The sequence below is a fragment of the Oryx dammah genome, unplaced genomic scaffold, assembly GCF_014754425.2.
Source record: "Oryx dammah isolate SB20612 unplaced genomic scaffold, SCBI_Odam_1.1 HiC_scaffold_24, whole genome shotgun sequence".
Lineage (NCBI taxonomy): Eukaryota > Metazoa > Chordata > Mammalia > Artiodactyla > Bovidae > Oryx > Oryx dammah.
Genome location: NW_024070208.1, coordinates 76,047,297 through 76,061,592, shown reverse-complemented (window position 1 = coordinate 76,061,592; position 14,296 = coordinate 76,047,297). Strand labels below are relative to the sequence as shown.

The 14,296-nt window shown below is 40.1% G+C and overlaps 1 protein-coding gene across 1 annotated transcript in view; it reads left to right on the top strand.

Moving 5' to 3' along the window:
* NALCN (sodium leak channel, non-selective) overlaps positions 1-14,296 on the top strand; it is a 297,953-nt gene that overhangs the window by 83,805 nt on the left and 199,852 nt on the right. The window contains exons 8-10 of the mRNA XM_040267414.1: positions 6,000-6,142; positions 6,269-6,373; positions 14,054-14,140. Of these exons, the coding sequence (XP_040123348.1) occupies positions 6,000-6,142; positions 6,269-6,373; positions 14,054-14,140 (335 nt within the window). The remainder of the gene's footprint in view (positions 1-5,999; positions 6,143-6,268; positions 6,374-14,053; positions 14,141-14,296) is intronic.

Genomic DNA, 14,296 nt, shown 5'->3' with positions numbered 1-14,296 from the left:
GCCACAAGACTGGAAAAGGTTAGTTTTCATTCCAATCCTAAAGAAAGGCAATGCCAAAGAATGTTCAAACTACCGCACAATTGCACTCATCTCACATGCTAGTAAAGTAATGCTCAAAATTCTGCAAGCCAGTCTTCAGCAATATGTGAACCATGAACTTCCAGATGTTCAAGCTGGTTTTAGAAAAGGCAAAGGAACCAGAGATCAAATGGCCAACATCCGCTGGATCATGGAAAAAGCAAGAGAGTTTGAGAAAAACATCTATTTCTGCTTTATTGACTATGCCAAAACCTTTGACTGTGAAGAGCTTAGCAGTTATCAGTCCTGCTCTCACAAGAAGAGAAAAATTAAACAAACTGAATACCAGCAATTCTGAAAGTCAGCCGTGCTCTTAGATCTAACAGAGAGTTGAGTTTGCAGGGCACATTCATGCCTTGCAATCTGGAGAGACAGCAAATATGGAGAATCATTGCTTCCCAGGGGCAGAAGCCATGGTGCCAGAGATACTTAAACTAGAATTGAGTAATTGCTGGAGGCTGAACATGGAGTAGATTAGGAGTTGAAAAATCCCCCCATTTTTAGGGGGACCCAAGGCTTTCATGAGTTTTACCTGCGGAAGACATACCTAGTTCTTAAGGTGATGATCAGAGAAAAAAATCCCATATGCTTCCTGCAGGGGAGAGAAACAGTGACCATTTTGAAATAAGCCCACAGCCCTCTGTTCTTCATGACAAAGTCATGTCCTAGAGGACGTCTGCTTCCTCAGAGCCTCATCTGTCCTCAGAGGAGGGCAGGCAGGTGACCAGAGCCCCCTCCAGCCTCTCTGTATCACACAAACCGAGAACAAAAAGGCTAAGGAATTCTTCTGAAGGTCAGAACCCCTGAGATTTAATCATAAGATTATAGAACGTTTTCCCTCGCCAACCCTGTATCATCACAGTAACAGGGGTCCAAAATAATATTAATAACTGGATTATAACCTAGCTGCAAGACACAGAGTCTGTTTAGAAGAAATTTAGGGGGAAATCTCAAGACAGCAGGAGAGGCGGAAACCCAGACACTGAAGGGAAACTGAAGGCTTTGACAGAGCACAGCCTAAATTCTTGCCAGGTTATCGTAAAGCCTGGTACTAAAGGCCTACCTACTTCAGTTACTATCATCTATACAACAGACTGGTTCGAAATTGGGAAAGGAGTACATCAAGGCTGTCTATTTTCACCCTGCTTAAGTCTTTTGTAAGTTATAGAAACTTTATGTTTATCATAACCCAAATAACTATTTTTAGTGAAAATCATATGTTATTTATATTTATCACATTTATTGTAAATTATATTTGGTCAATATCACCCAGATATCTTTCTTCCATCCCACTTAGACTTGAATCAGATTTTAATATGCCATTGAAAGAAAAAAGGAAGTCAAATGATCTCATTCCAGTCTTGGTTGATCTTTTGTACTTGTGTTTATTTACTAGTTCAGTTTTATTCAAAAATGAAACAGGGAGTTCCCTGGTGGTCTAGTGGTTAGGATTGAGCACTTTCACTGCTGTGTGGCTGTTGTTCAGTTGCTAAGTTGTGTCCGACTCTGTGACTCCATGGACTACAGCACGCCAGGCTCTCCTGTCCTCCACTATAACCCAAAGTTTGCTCAAATTCATGTCAGTTGAGTTGGTGATGCCATCTGCTTCATCCTCTGCCACTGCCCTCTCCTTTTGCCTTCAGTCTTTCCCAGCATCAGGGTCTTTTCCAGTAAGTCAGCTCTTCACAACAAGTGGCCAAAGTATTAGAGCTTCAGCATCAGTCCTTCCAATGAATACTCACTGCTATGGCTCAAGTTCAGTCCCTGGTTGGAGAACTGAGATTTTGCAAGCTCTGTGGCATGGCCAAAATATAAAGACAAAACAAATAATATTTTTTAATTAAAAAAAAAAGAAATTCTAACTATTGTGGCTCTTTTGAGGTAGACGGACCAACCTTACCTTAAAGTTAATTCTTATTTCCCTTGCTTATGCATGATAATGCAGAAATGTGAACAATTAGTTCCCCCAAATGCGAAGACAAGAAAGCCTCAGTATTTCCTCCAAATACTTGGTTCTAATTTTGGACTATTGTGAAATTCTAATGTCATAACTGTCAACTCCCTAAGAATTACATGAAGTCTTGCCCTTTGGCCTTGATTTCTTTTGAATGTACTTTCTAATAGATCTTTCAAAAGTGGGTGATGAAGCTCAAACACTCTGGAAGAAACCACATTTCTCGCATGATATGTTTTGCTTGCTTTTGGAGAAAATTGCAAAAGCTACTAAGTAACATTTATCCCGTGTGTTAGTGGTGACCCACAGACACCTTCACGGGCAGAGCCTGAGGCCCAGGAGGGTGACATGGGTTAGAAGAGTGGACGATTTGAATGCTAAGGAAGGTCGCTGCATGCTCACTGTGGCTCAGCACAGTTTTCTTCTGTTTTTTAATCAACTAATGGAAAATAAATTTCCCCCGAGCTCTTTTGATCTCAAATCTCTGCTCTTCAAAGGCAGGGGCGTGACAGTCATGACCTCTGCTCTGCTGCTGTAAGCTCTAGCCTCCGTGGAAATTGCCCAGCTCCAGAGGCGGGGAGTGTTTTAGTTGGCCTGTGGGCTCAGCATCCTTGGAACTGCCCTCCTTAACGCCTAAACTTTCCTGCCCGTGTCAGCATCAGTCTTGTCAACACTTCTTTTCCATTTGTGAATCCTGTAGTTAAAGCTTTCACCTCCCCTTTTCTAGAAGGATTCTATATTTAGCACTTGGGCATTTAGAAATTCTCTCTCTGAAGAAATACATTTCAAGTACGAATCTTTATAACTTATAACAAAGTTTAACTTAGAAAATATATGTAAATATACGGATGCTTTTTTTTTATGGCCTTTGATCTCATCTCAAAGCTTTAGTGCTGTGAATGGTGAGGTAACTGATAAAGTGGTTTTACCAGTGAGGCAAAGTTGTACCAAATGAGTACTTTTTTCCTTTTAATCCTTGTTACTTCTCATTTGTCCCCATTTGCTGCTACACTTTCCTGCTGTTCTGGGTGCTTTGGAAATCGCTGATGCTCTGATTCTTCTTCCTGCACGCACAGACCCAGAGAGGCTGTCAGGCGTCAGCCAACATTAGCAACCTCTGTCTTAATTTGGACATTTGGTTGTACGCGCCTTCCAGTTTTCAATTTCTGGGTCATGAGCCCACGTATGGGTGGATGTTGGTTTTATGTCCTTTAATAATTTAATTCATTTATAGCAGTGGAATTTGTTGAGGTGAAAATGTTTACCTATATTATATTTGTCTTACTATCTTTCGGTTTTATAGATGGGAAAACCAAGGTACAGAAAGGGTAGCAGGAGAGAGAATTAATTGCCTCACAAACATGCAGGTCCCTGTTCCAGAACGACTGGGTTAATTCAAGTCCCCCCTACTTATTCTCTGTGCCTTAGACAGATTCTCTATACTTTATGTGCTTTCTCTCTCCCATCTTCAAAATAGGGACATAATGACAGGTACTCATAATGCCATGAGGATTAAATACTGACTTTCCTCTTAATCATACCTCCAAAAATCTGCCCACATATTGTTCCCTTGCCCTTCTTTGCATTGTTAGGAGTATTTGCAATGAGAGAATTCTCCCTGAAAATACAAAGTCCTATTTAGTGATTGACTACCTTATGTTTTGGTGTTCAGTAAACACCATGGAAACCAAAGATGGGCTCCATTACATGAATTTTTGGTTACTTTAGTTTGTCCTATGAGAACGTGATTTCAAATGAAACCCAGTTTTCCAATTTACTTCATTTCACTCAAAACTAACTATAGCAATGGCAAGTGTATATGGTACACATCCTTTCTTTATTATATCTTTACTTGACTTGAATGCTAGTTTTATTTTCCACATTGTTATAGCAAATGCTATAGCCTAAAATTATTTCATTGTTAGAGATATTAAAATTGCCCTGGCTTGACTCAGAAACAACTTTATCAAAATCCCAAGAATAACACATACTATTGGTACTACGTATAAAATAGATAACTAATGAGAACCTTAGTTCTCTGAATGTTGAGCTTTAAGCCAGCATTTTCACTCTCCACTTTTACCTTCATCATGAGGCTCTTTAATTCCTCTTCACTTTCTGCCATAAGGGTGGTGTCTGAGGTTATTGATCTTTCTCCCAGCAACCTTGATTCCAGCTTGTGCTTCCTCCAGCCCAGCGTTTCTCATGATGTACTCTGCATATAAATTAAATAAGCAGGGTGACAATATACAGCCTTGACATACTCCTTTTCCTATTTGGAACCAGTCTGTTGTTCCATGTCCAGTTCTAACTGTTGCTTCCTGACCTGCATACAGATTTCTCAAGAGGCAGGTCAGGTGGTCTGGTATGCCCATCTCTTTCAGAATTTTCCATAGTTTATTGTGATCCATACAGTCAAAGGCTTTGGCATAGTCAAGAAAGCAGAAATAGGTGTTTTTCTGGAACTCTCTTGCTTTTACGATGATCCAGCAGATGTTGGCAATTTGATCTCTGGTTCCTCTGCCTTTTCTAAAACCACCTTGAACATCTGGAAGTTCATGGTTCACGTATTGCTGAAGCCTGGCTTGGAGAATTTTAAGCATTACTTTACTAGCGTGTGAGATGGGTGCAATTGTGTGGTAGTCTGAGCATTCTTTGGCATTGCCTTTCTTTGGGATTGGAATGAAAACTGACCTTTTCCAGTCCTGTGGCCACTGCTGAGTTTTCCATATTTGCTGGCATATTGAGTGCAGCACTTTCACAGCATCATCTTTCAGGATTTGACATAGCTCAACTGGAATTCCATCTCCTCCACTAGCTTTGTGGCATCCGGTCCCATCACTTCATGGCAAATAGATGGGGAAACAGTGGAAACAGTGGCTGACTTTATTTTTCTGGGCTCCAAAATCACTGCAGGTGGTGATTGCAGCAATGCAATTAAAAGACGCTTACTCCTTGGAAGGAAAGTTATGACCAACCTGCTGCTGCTGCTGCTGCTAAGTCACTTCAGTTGTGTCCAACTCTGTGCGACCCCATAGATGGCAGCCCACCGGGCTCCACCATCCCTGTGATTCTCCAGGCAAGAACACTGGAGTGGGTTGCCATTTCCTTCTCCAACCTAGACAGTATATTAAAAGGCAGAGACATTTCTTTGTCAACAAAGGTCCATCTCTAGTCAAGGCTATGGATTTTCCAGTAGTCATGTAGAGATTTGGACTATGAAAAAAGCTGAGTGCTGAAGAATTGAGGCTTTTGAACTGTGGTGTTGGAGGGGACTCTTGAGAATCCCTTGGACTGCAAGGAGATCCACAGTCCATCCTAAAGGAAATCAGTCGTGGGTGTTCATTGGAAGACTGATGTTGAAGGTGAAACTCCAGTACTTTGGCCACCTGATGCGAAGAGCTGACTCATTGGAAAAGATCCTGATGCTGGGAAAGATTGAGGGCAGGAGGAGAAGGGGACGACAGAGGATAAGATGGTTGGATGGCATCATCGACTCCATGGGCATGGGTTTGGGTGGACTCTGGGAGTTGGTGATGGACAGGGAGGCCTGGTGTGCTGCAGTTCATGGGTTCTCAAAGAGTCGGACAGGACTGAGTGACTGAACTGAACCGAATGAGAACCTACTGTGTAGCACAGGGGACTCTATTCAAGACTCTATGGTGACCTAACTGGGAAGGAAATCCAAAAAGAAAGAGGAGATATATGTATAGGAATAGCCGATTCACTTTGCCGAACAGTAGAAACGGTTAATAACACAACATTGTAAAGCAGCGTTACTTCAAGTAAAAAGAGAAATCCTTAGGAACAAGAACACTAAAACGTTGCACGTGATTTGAGTCCCTTTCGAAGCGCTTTTGTCCTTGATAAAATGATCATGGATAAATATTGTTTTTCTGAAAAATGTCTTCTCATTTCAAAAGTCCACCCCAACTCAGCCAGCCTCCCCCTCCCTCTGTCTGGGCAGGAACCAGCATCTTCACTGTGTACGAGGCCGCTTCCCAGGAAGGCTGGGTGTTCCTCATGTACCGGGCCATCGACAGCTTTCCCCGCTGGCGCTCCTACTTCTACTTCATCACCCTCATCTTCTTCCTGGCCTGGCTGGTTAAGGTGCTCGCACAGTTCCTCCTCATCAGGTCTATGTTTTCTGACCGTTTCTGCAGATCTTTTGGTTTTGATGGTCCTCCCTCCCTCTTGCCCAGCCTTTGGTAAATGCGGTCTCTCGTTTTCTTGCAGAACGTGTTCATCGCTGTGATCATAGAAACCTTTGCGGAGATCAGGGTGCAGTTTCAACAGATGTGGGGCTCGAGAAGCAGCACTACTTCCACAGCCACCACACAGGTACCTACTGGGAGTGATGACGTCACCCAGAGACGATGACGTCGTTCACTCGAACTGGGCACGTCCCTCTGCACCACCCTTGGGAACTGATGGAACTTGAGAAATCCCTCTTATCATGGGCTTTGGCGGCCAGACTCACTGAGGGAGCTGCTTAAACTTACAGATGCAAAGGCCCAAACCCAGAAGAACCAAATCAGACCCTGGGGGTGATGGCATCTATGTTTTTAACAGTTCCAGGGGTATGTTTGATACACAACCAGGCTTATCATCACATTTATTAGGTACTTTTGATTTGATTCTGCCTTCGCATGTCCTCAAAGGGCTTGCAGATAAAATATAGCAACTGGACAGACTTCCCTTCACAGTGGTCCAGTGGCTAGGATTTAATACTCCCACTGCAGGGGATCCAGGTTCATTCCCTGGTCAGAGAACTAGATACATGTTGCATCTAAGAATTTGCATGCTGCAACTAAGACTTGGCACAGCCAAAGGAAAAAATACAAGTGTAGCAACTGTAGAATTTCCCATTCTTATAAATACTCATTTTGCAAACCAATATAATGGCCCGTATGTAAAGGATTAGAATTGCTGACTAGAAACTTTATTTCATTCAGAACGAAGCAATCATAATAGAATAAATTATGAAAAAGACCCCTCAATTCCAAATGCTTGCCTGTGAATTTTGAGGAATTACTGAATGTTCAGAAGGTTTCCCCTATGCTTCTAAGAAATTGGAAGTGACCATGCTATATAGAAATAGCATGGCATTTATTACATAAAAGGGTAATTCAGATAAAATTCTTTGTTTTTATTTTTGGCTTTGTTTTGGGTATTTGTTTATTTGGTTAGAAAGGAAGAATAGATTTATAAATATCTTTTTCTGGCATGAATCTTTATAAAAAAGAAAGAAAATAAAAATTCCTAAATTGAGAATGAAATGCTTTTATGCCTCATAACTATTAACTTAACGTTAAATTTTAAGATAAGTTTAAGTTTGTGAATATAAATACAGGTCTACTAAGACAAAGATATCTCTTAAAGATTCAAGGTAAAAATTTTACTTTGAAAATCTCCAAATTGAACTTTGAATAATTACATAATTATTACTTTAAGTAATATTTTATTTTTTAAAATAATTATATTTGTGACTATGTATTAAAATTTTAAAGAAAAGAATTCAGGATAGTGGCTCACTGGGGTGGAGATGGGGAAGAAGAGGAATAAAATTAAGGAGAAGTGCAAAAGTAACAAAAATAATGAAATAATTATGTTTAACAGCTAACAGCAAAAATGCTATTAAACATGCTCATCTTTGGAAAAGCCTTATGCAGCATCTTTGTAATTTTGTGAAAGTTCAAATAGTCTAACCAATTCCTTATAGATGAAATAGTATTAATATTTTTCAGTTTTGTCAAACTGCTATTCAAACTTCCATGAAAGATTTTTTTAGGTGTCACCTAGGTTATATCACAGATGGCATGTAGGAAAACATTCAACGAGTCCACCACATATTTCTGCTCTCATTTTTTTAAATGAACTATGAGAAATTATACAGGACCAAGTGCATTGCTGGCTTGTCTTTTAAGTAGAGTGACACCCTCATGAAGGTGTGTTTTCCAGAATAGACATTGAGAATGAAGTGTAATATACAGTTATGAACTCCACACAGAATCCACATTTGATATTCCCGAGAGAGGACCTAAAACGTCCTTCAAACCACATAATGCTCATTAAGTAACTCTTACTTGTCAAACCACAGCTGGAAAAGTGGTGTTTGGAAATGCCAAATCAGCCAGCAGTTTTCCCAGGAAGTGAAATGTGGAGAGACTGTGAACACAGTTGTACAAAATTGCTTGGATGCAAAATTGCCCTTAATCAGGAGGAATAAGCCAGTAATTCAGAGGTAATGCGTCTAGGTATTCGACAGAGGTAATCACACGGAGAATTGTGAAAAACCTTCATTAAAAAAACGCTGTGGCTGAGGACCCGGTTGCTCGGCAACCGAAAGCTCCTGCAGCAGCCTCTCTGGTAAACCACCACTTGGGGTGCCTGGCAACAGGCCACAGGCCCCGCCCAGCCCCTCCCCAGCCCCTCAGCAAGTGATCCAGATGCTTTTGTGTGTGTGGAAGGGAGAGATGTCATCTGCCATGATTCTATTACATTTGTAAAATCTGACACAACTTTGTGCCTAAGGACCTCCCATTAGCTGGTTTAAAACACTAAATCGGAAGTTTAATTCTAATAGAGCAGATGAGCTTTCAGGAAATAAAATGAAAATGGTTGTGTATTGTGAAGCACACAGCCTTTCTGAAATGAAGCCAGTTCTCACCTTCCTCTAGTACGTAGGTCATCTGCAGTTGTTCTCTGTAAGGCATCCTCATACAAGGGCGAAGAGCATCCCAGGCCTGGTGGACTCAGTGATGTTTCTAAGTCCCTGGACTTTCCCAGGTCTGTTTGTAGAAAGGGAAATTATACACATTAACAGGATAAAGTAGGGGCTTTCCAACATCTTAGGAGGTTCGATAGGAATTGGCTCTGATACAGGCTGTTCAGAGGCAAAGGAGAATTAGCGATGAGAATGTTTTCTTTAAAATAACAAAGCAACTTCCCTCCAAGTCACAGCACAGAAACAAATTACAGAAAAGTTAATGCCAACGGTCTTGTGGAGACCATAATAGAGCAGGACGCAGGAAAACAAAGGGCAAATGATGTGGAAATTTTCAGATTAGTAATCAGTAGTTTGCCTGAACTCCGATGGGGAGGGTGTCTCTGGCACCTGTAGTTATTAGACACGGATCACTGTTGCTACTTGCTCAGTTATGTGTTGGGCTAAAGTGAAAGAGATTCGTACATGCAGGATGCCATCGTCCCCTGTGTCTGCCCACAGTAGCGGGGCTGACGCCATGCTACAGGTCCGTAGCGGGTGTTGGCCCAGAATTGGATGTTGGGATGGGCTGATGTGCTGGTGGACCATGTCCTGAGCACCACGTATCCCCAGTCCAGAGCTGCACGCCCATCCTTAGACACTTCATCTCGGATATCTGTTGCCAGTTGCAGGGTCCTCTGATTTAGGCTGGTTCATGATAGGGACGAGCTTAGAAGTGAAGAACTACCAAACTGTAGGGCCCCGAAAGGCTATGTTGTATGTGATGAGAGACACAAAACAGCCTCTGCCTATCAAAACGCACCCAACTTTTATATACAAAGCATGGCCCAGTAAGGTCATATTGGAAAACTGAAGTCACTCAGGCATGTCTGACTCTTTGCAACCCCATGGACCATAGCATACCAGTCTCCTCTGTCCATGGGATTTTCCAGGCAAGGGTACTGGAGTGGGTTGCCATTTCCTTCTCCAGAGGATCTTACTGACCCAGGGATCGAACCCGGGTCTCCCATATTGCAGGCAGACGCTTTACCATCTGAGCCACCAGGGAAACCACAAGGTCACATAAATAAATATTCTTATTGTCTAAAGACAGCAATCATTCCTGGGTCTGTCATTGTCTCTGACTTGCTGTTTTCTGAAGAAGATGGAAGACTGATAAGGATGGAGTTGATTCAAGGACACAGGGATTCTTCCTCCTTTGTAGGTCCGTGAGCATTCTCAGATTATGGGTTCCTCCATACCTGAACAACTTCTGTGTAAATATGTAGCTCAGATTAAAAGGCTAAAAGGCATAGATGAAAAGGCATGTGATCAAAAATGAAAAGAAATTCTTCTCTATAAAAAGACTGTGTACCACATTATGTTCCAAGACAACACTTTAGTAAAAATGTGTTTACTGCATTCTAAGACCATTGGTTTCCACATGAATATACATCATTAAAATATGTGAGAAAGCAATTTAGTGAAAGCAGTTTCTGGGAAGGGCTATTGTAGGAGGTACAATAGTGAGCTCCTTCTAATAAGAAACTATAGCAATGGAATAACACATTCATCACAGGAAGCCATAAATGAGAATTGTGTTTTCTAACCCTAAGTCATGGAATATATTATTTAACAACAAAATCAAGTCAAGTATCTACCCTCATTATTTTGTGTGATAATGACTATTCCTTTTTTTTTTATAAGATGATTGATTTTGAAAGAACCCAAAGAGCATGTGAATTTCAAAATAAATTTTGAATTTTCTTTTCATTAACAAACGTGTATATATGTCTTGGGTTTGGAATTGTAATTCAGTTGCTAGTGATTGTTCCTGTTACCAAGATTCATTCTCTTCCACCTACCATTAAATAATCTGTTACTGTTGTTGCTGCTGCTGATATTCTGCCTAAACTAGAACACTCCCCAAAGCAAATTTCTTAGCTAAATCAAGTGGCACTTTATAAGACCCTAGCAAACAGTTGCAAACAGATAAGCATGAGATGATTCTCAAGATTGAAATCTCCGTGGATCGCCATGTGACTGTACCAAGAGCAGGGTGCTCATTGGTAATATTCCATTAATTCATAGTCACAACATGGACTGCCCTGTTGACTTTAAAGCCATTTTATCTAATTTTCATGATTATGTTGTGAAGTGGGTACCGTTATTGTGTCTGCTTGGCAGATTAAAAAAGACAAGGATTGGAAAGTTAATTATTTGATCCAGTATTACGTACCTGGCGCATGGTGGAACTGGTACTCAAAACCAGCTTCCTCAGCCTTAAGGGTCTTTTTTTTTTCCCCACTCAGTTTTGCCCACTGAGATCCTACCTCCTCTTAATTTAGTCAATACAACCCCTGCTGTCAATACACTGTCTTTTTTTCTGGCATCTCTTCTCTTAAAAAAAACCAAAAAGTTTTCTTGTTGGATGAAAGGTGGAGAAAAGGCTTCTTTCATACATTACTAAGACTGTAAATTGGAGCATCCTTTTTACAAAACAGTTTGGCAGTATGTATCAGAAGCCTTAAAAACATATGAACTATTTGACAAAGAGATTGCACTTCTAGTAATTTATCCTAAAAAAATTCTGAACAATGCTCAAAGATATACATTTGAGAATGTTTATGAAAGCATTTTGGTAAAAAAAAAAAGAGAGAGAGAGAGAGAGAGACAGAGAGGAAGAAGATTAACTCTAGCAATAAATTATTGATTTTAAATTATAAAATTAGAATAAATGAGCACCACTAAGTGATGACTGAACTTTATTGATATGGAAATATTCAAATAACATATTACTGCAATAGAAAGGTCTCGTGTTTGTATGTACATGTGTGTGGGCATAATACCAGGAAGGTTAACTCTAAAATGTTAGGGGTGGTTGTCTCTGGAGAATGCGTTTACAATTTTTTTACAGCTCATACATATTTTGAAGATTTAATAGTAAGCCTGTATTAATAATATAATTTGAGGGGAACATTTTATGTCTTTACAATGAACCAACTCATTGAAAATTCAAACTGAAGCCTCTTGTGTTGTTAGTTTCAGCCACAAGGGACAAAAAGCCTCAAAAAGTGGCTCATGTCAAATAGAGTTCCTTTCTCTCTCATGTAAATTTGGAGTATGTCATTCAAGGGTTATTATGGTTGTCTGTGTTCTACAGATACAGAATCCTTCCACCTTTTTGCTCCACCTTTCAAAACTTCCATTTCCAAAATTGCCTCCTAGTCTAAAATGGCTGCTGTAGTGCTAACCCTTACATCAATATTCCAGCAAGCAGGAAGGAAAAAAACAGAAAGTTTCTGCTTGCATTTCATGGACAATGTATAATTACATGATTCAAGATGAGCTTCAAAAATGAAAAAGAATTAGTTCTTCTTTTTTTTTTTTTTTTTGGTGGTCATAAAATTTTTCTTACTTTGGAAGACAAGGAGAACAGATATGGAGTGACAACTGGCAGTCCCTGCCATACTCCCCTAGGAGCTTCAGTTCCATAGGATTTATGGCCCTGGATAACACACTGTTGTCCTCATGTAGCTACTATTATATTAACCAAGCTAGATGTTGTGTATTCAGAGAACCAATGAGAAACTGACCATATTTGCATTTTCTTCACTTTCTGTCATACAAAGAAGTGACCTTGAGAGAACACTTTCACTAAAAATTAAATTGATTCATTTGATTTTGGTTGACTGGAAAAAAAATAATTTAACACAGAAAATTAGTCTGCTGCTGATGAAAGCAAATGTGTGCCCCAGGGATTTTTTGCCCCCTGATAAGAGAAGAGAATGCTTATACAGAGAATTCCCGCCTAGTGACTAGCAGGATCGCTTTTTCTTTTCTCCTTCAAAGGAGACTTCCAGACATTTGACAGGTATTTTAAAAGGCTCTTATACATGTTTGCATGTCACCCGATGTATGTATTCTGAGAATGAGCCTATTCGTAATGCCTATGCTTGATTCTGTCACTAAGCATAGCTTTTAAGATTCATTCTAAAGGGAATCAAAATCCTGTAAATGGACAGCTGAAAAAAATCATTTGTAATTGGGACCTTGAATCAGAGAACCTTTGTGTAAAGGTACACCTCCACTTTGTCATTTTTAAAATACATATATGAGGACTTTTATGGCATGTCAGTGGTTAAGACTCAGTGCTCCCACTGCAGAGGGCCTGGGTTTGATCCCTGGTGGGAGATCTACAATCCTGCATGCCTCATGGGGAAGAAAAAATGATCTACCACCTCTGTTACCAGGGGTTTGAAATTATAAATCCTAGGTAATGGGATTTTGGCATCATCTCATATTTACATCAATAATTACCCTTATGATCACAGGGTCAGAGTAACAGGAAGACATAAATATGGCAAAGAAAGTGTTTACGTGTGTGAAATAGTGAACTCGGACAGGAATAAAACAGTGAGTGCTTGTAGTTGTGACTTTTCTTAAAAAATAAAGAGCCATAATTCCACCCTATTCCACCACACTCGCACATGCACACTTAAGGAATTGAAAAGAAAATATATATTAGTAGGAAGATACTTATAAGTGGTAAATGCCTTCCAGCTTAGTGCATTATTGATAGTATTGCAGTGTAAGTTAGGTAACCTACACATCCAGCAAGTTGGTTGTCCAGTTCAATGACTGTCAAATTTTAGTATCCTGTACAATCCTGAGTTTCATCATGTATGTCTTTTAAGATAAAAAAACTACTTCTTCCCTTCATAAATGTGTACATAAAGTTTTTGCTGAGCAGATTAATTGTGGCCTATGTAAACTAATTTCACAAAGATTTTTAAGTGCTTTGTCATTCTCCTTCCACTAAAACAGCCCTCCCCTCTTCCTCTAGGCTACATGCACATTTCTTATTTATCCTGAGAATGTTTTTCTTTCGGTTCAGTGAGAACTGTCCATTAAATAAAGATAAAAAGTTGCCGTTTTTGTTAAAGCATGTCATGCTTTGGTATTCTAATTATCATTTTCTCTGAGATCTAATATATAATAACCAACATAATGGGAATAGGATACCTACTGTAAAGTCTTACGGAGAATATTTGAGTAATTCTATGCAGAGCATATTCAAGGCAGAAAGGACCGGATACATAGCAAGTGTTCAATTAATGCAAGCCATTATCCTTATTATTATGCACTTAAGTTTGCAGTGTTAAAATGAACATCACTGGAGTGACTCATGCTGTAAATATAAAAGTGTAAGAAGACAAATCTTTGATAACATAAAAATGTAAAAAGCTGGAGTCAAAGAGTTCTCGATGTTCCCTTGGAAGTGTTTCTGACTCATCTCCCTCTTTGTCTTGAAGATGTTTCATGAAGACGCTGCTGGCGGGTGGCAGCTGGTAGCCGTGGACGTCAACAAGCCCCAGGGACGCGCCCCAGCCTGCCTCCAGGTGCGGAACAATGCCATTTCTAAAACTCACCCCACAAGTCTTTGAATTATTTTATACAGGAAACCCATAGCGCTCCAAGCTCTAGATCTGCCCGAGTTTGTGGGCAGTATTTTGCTCCATCCTGTACCCCCAGGACCTAGCATCTCTTTAGATACA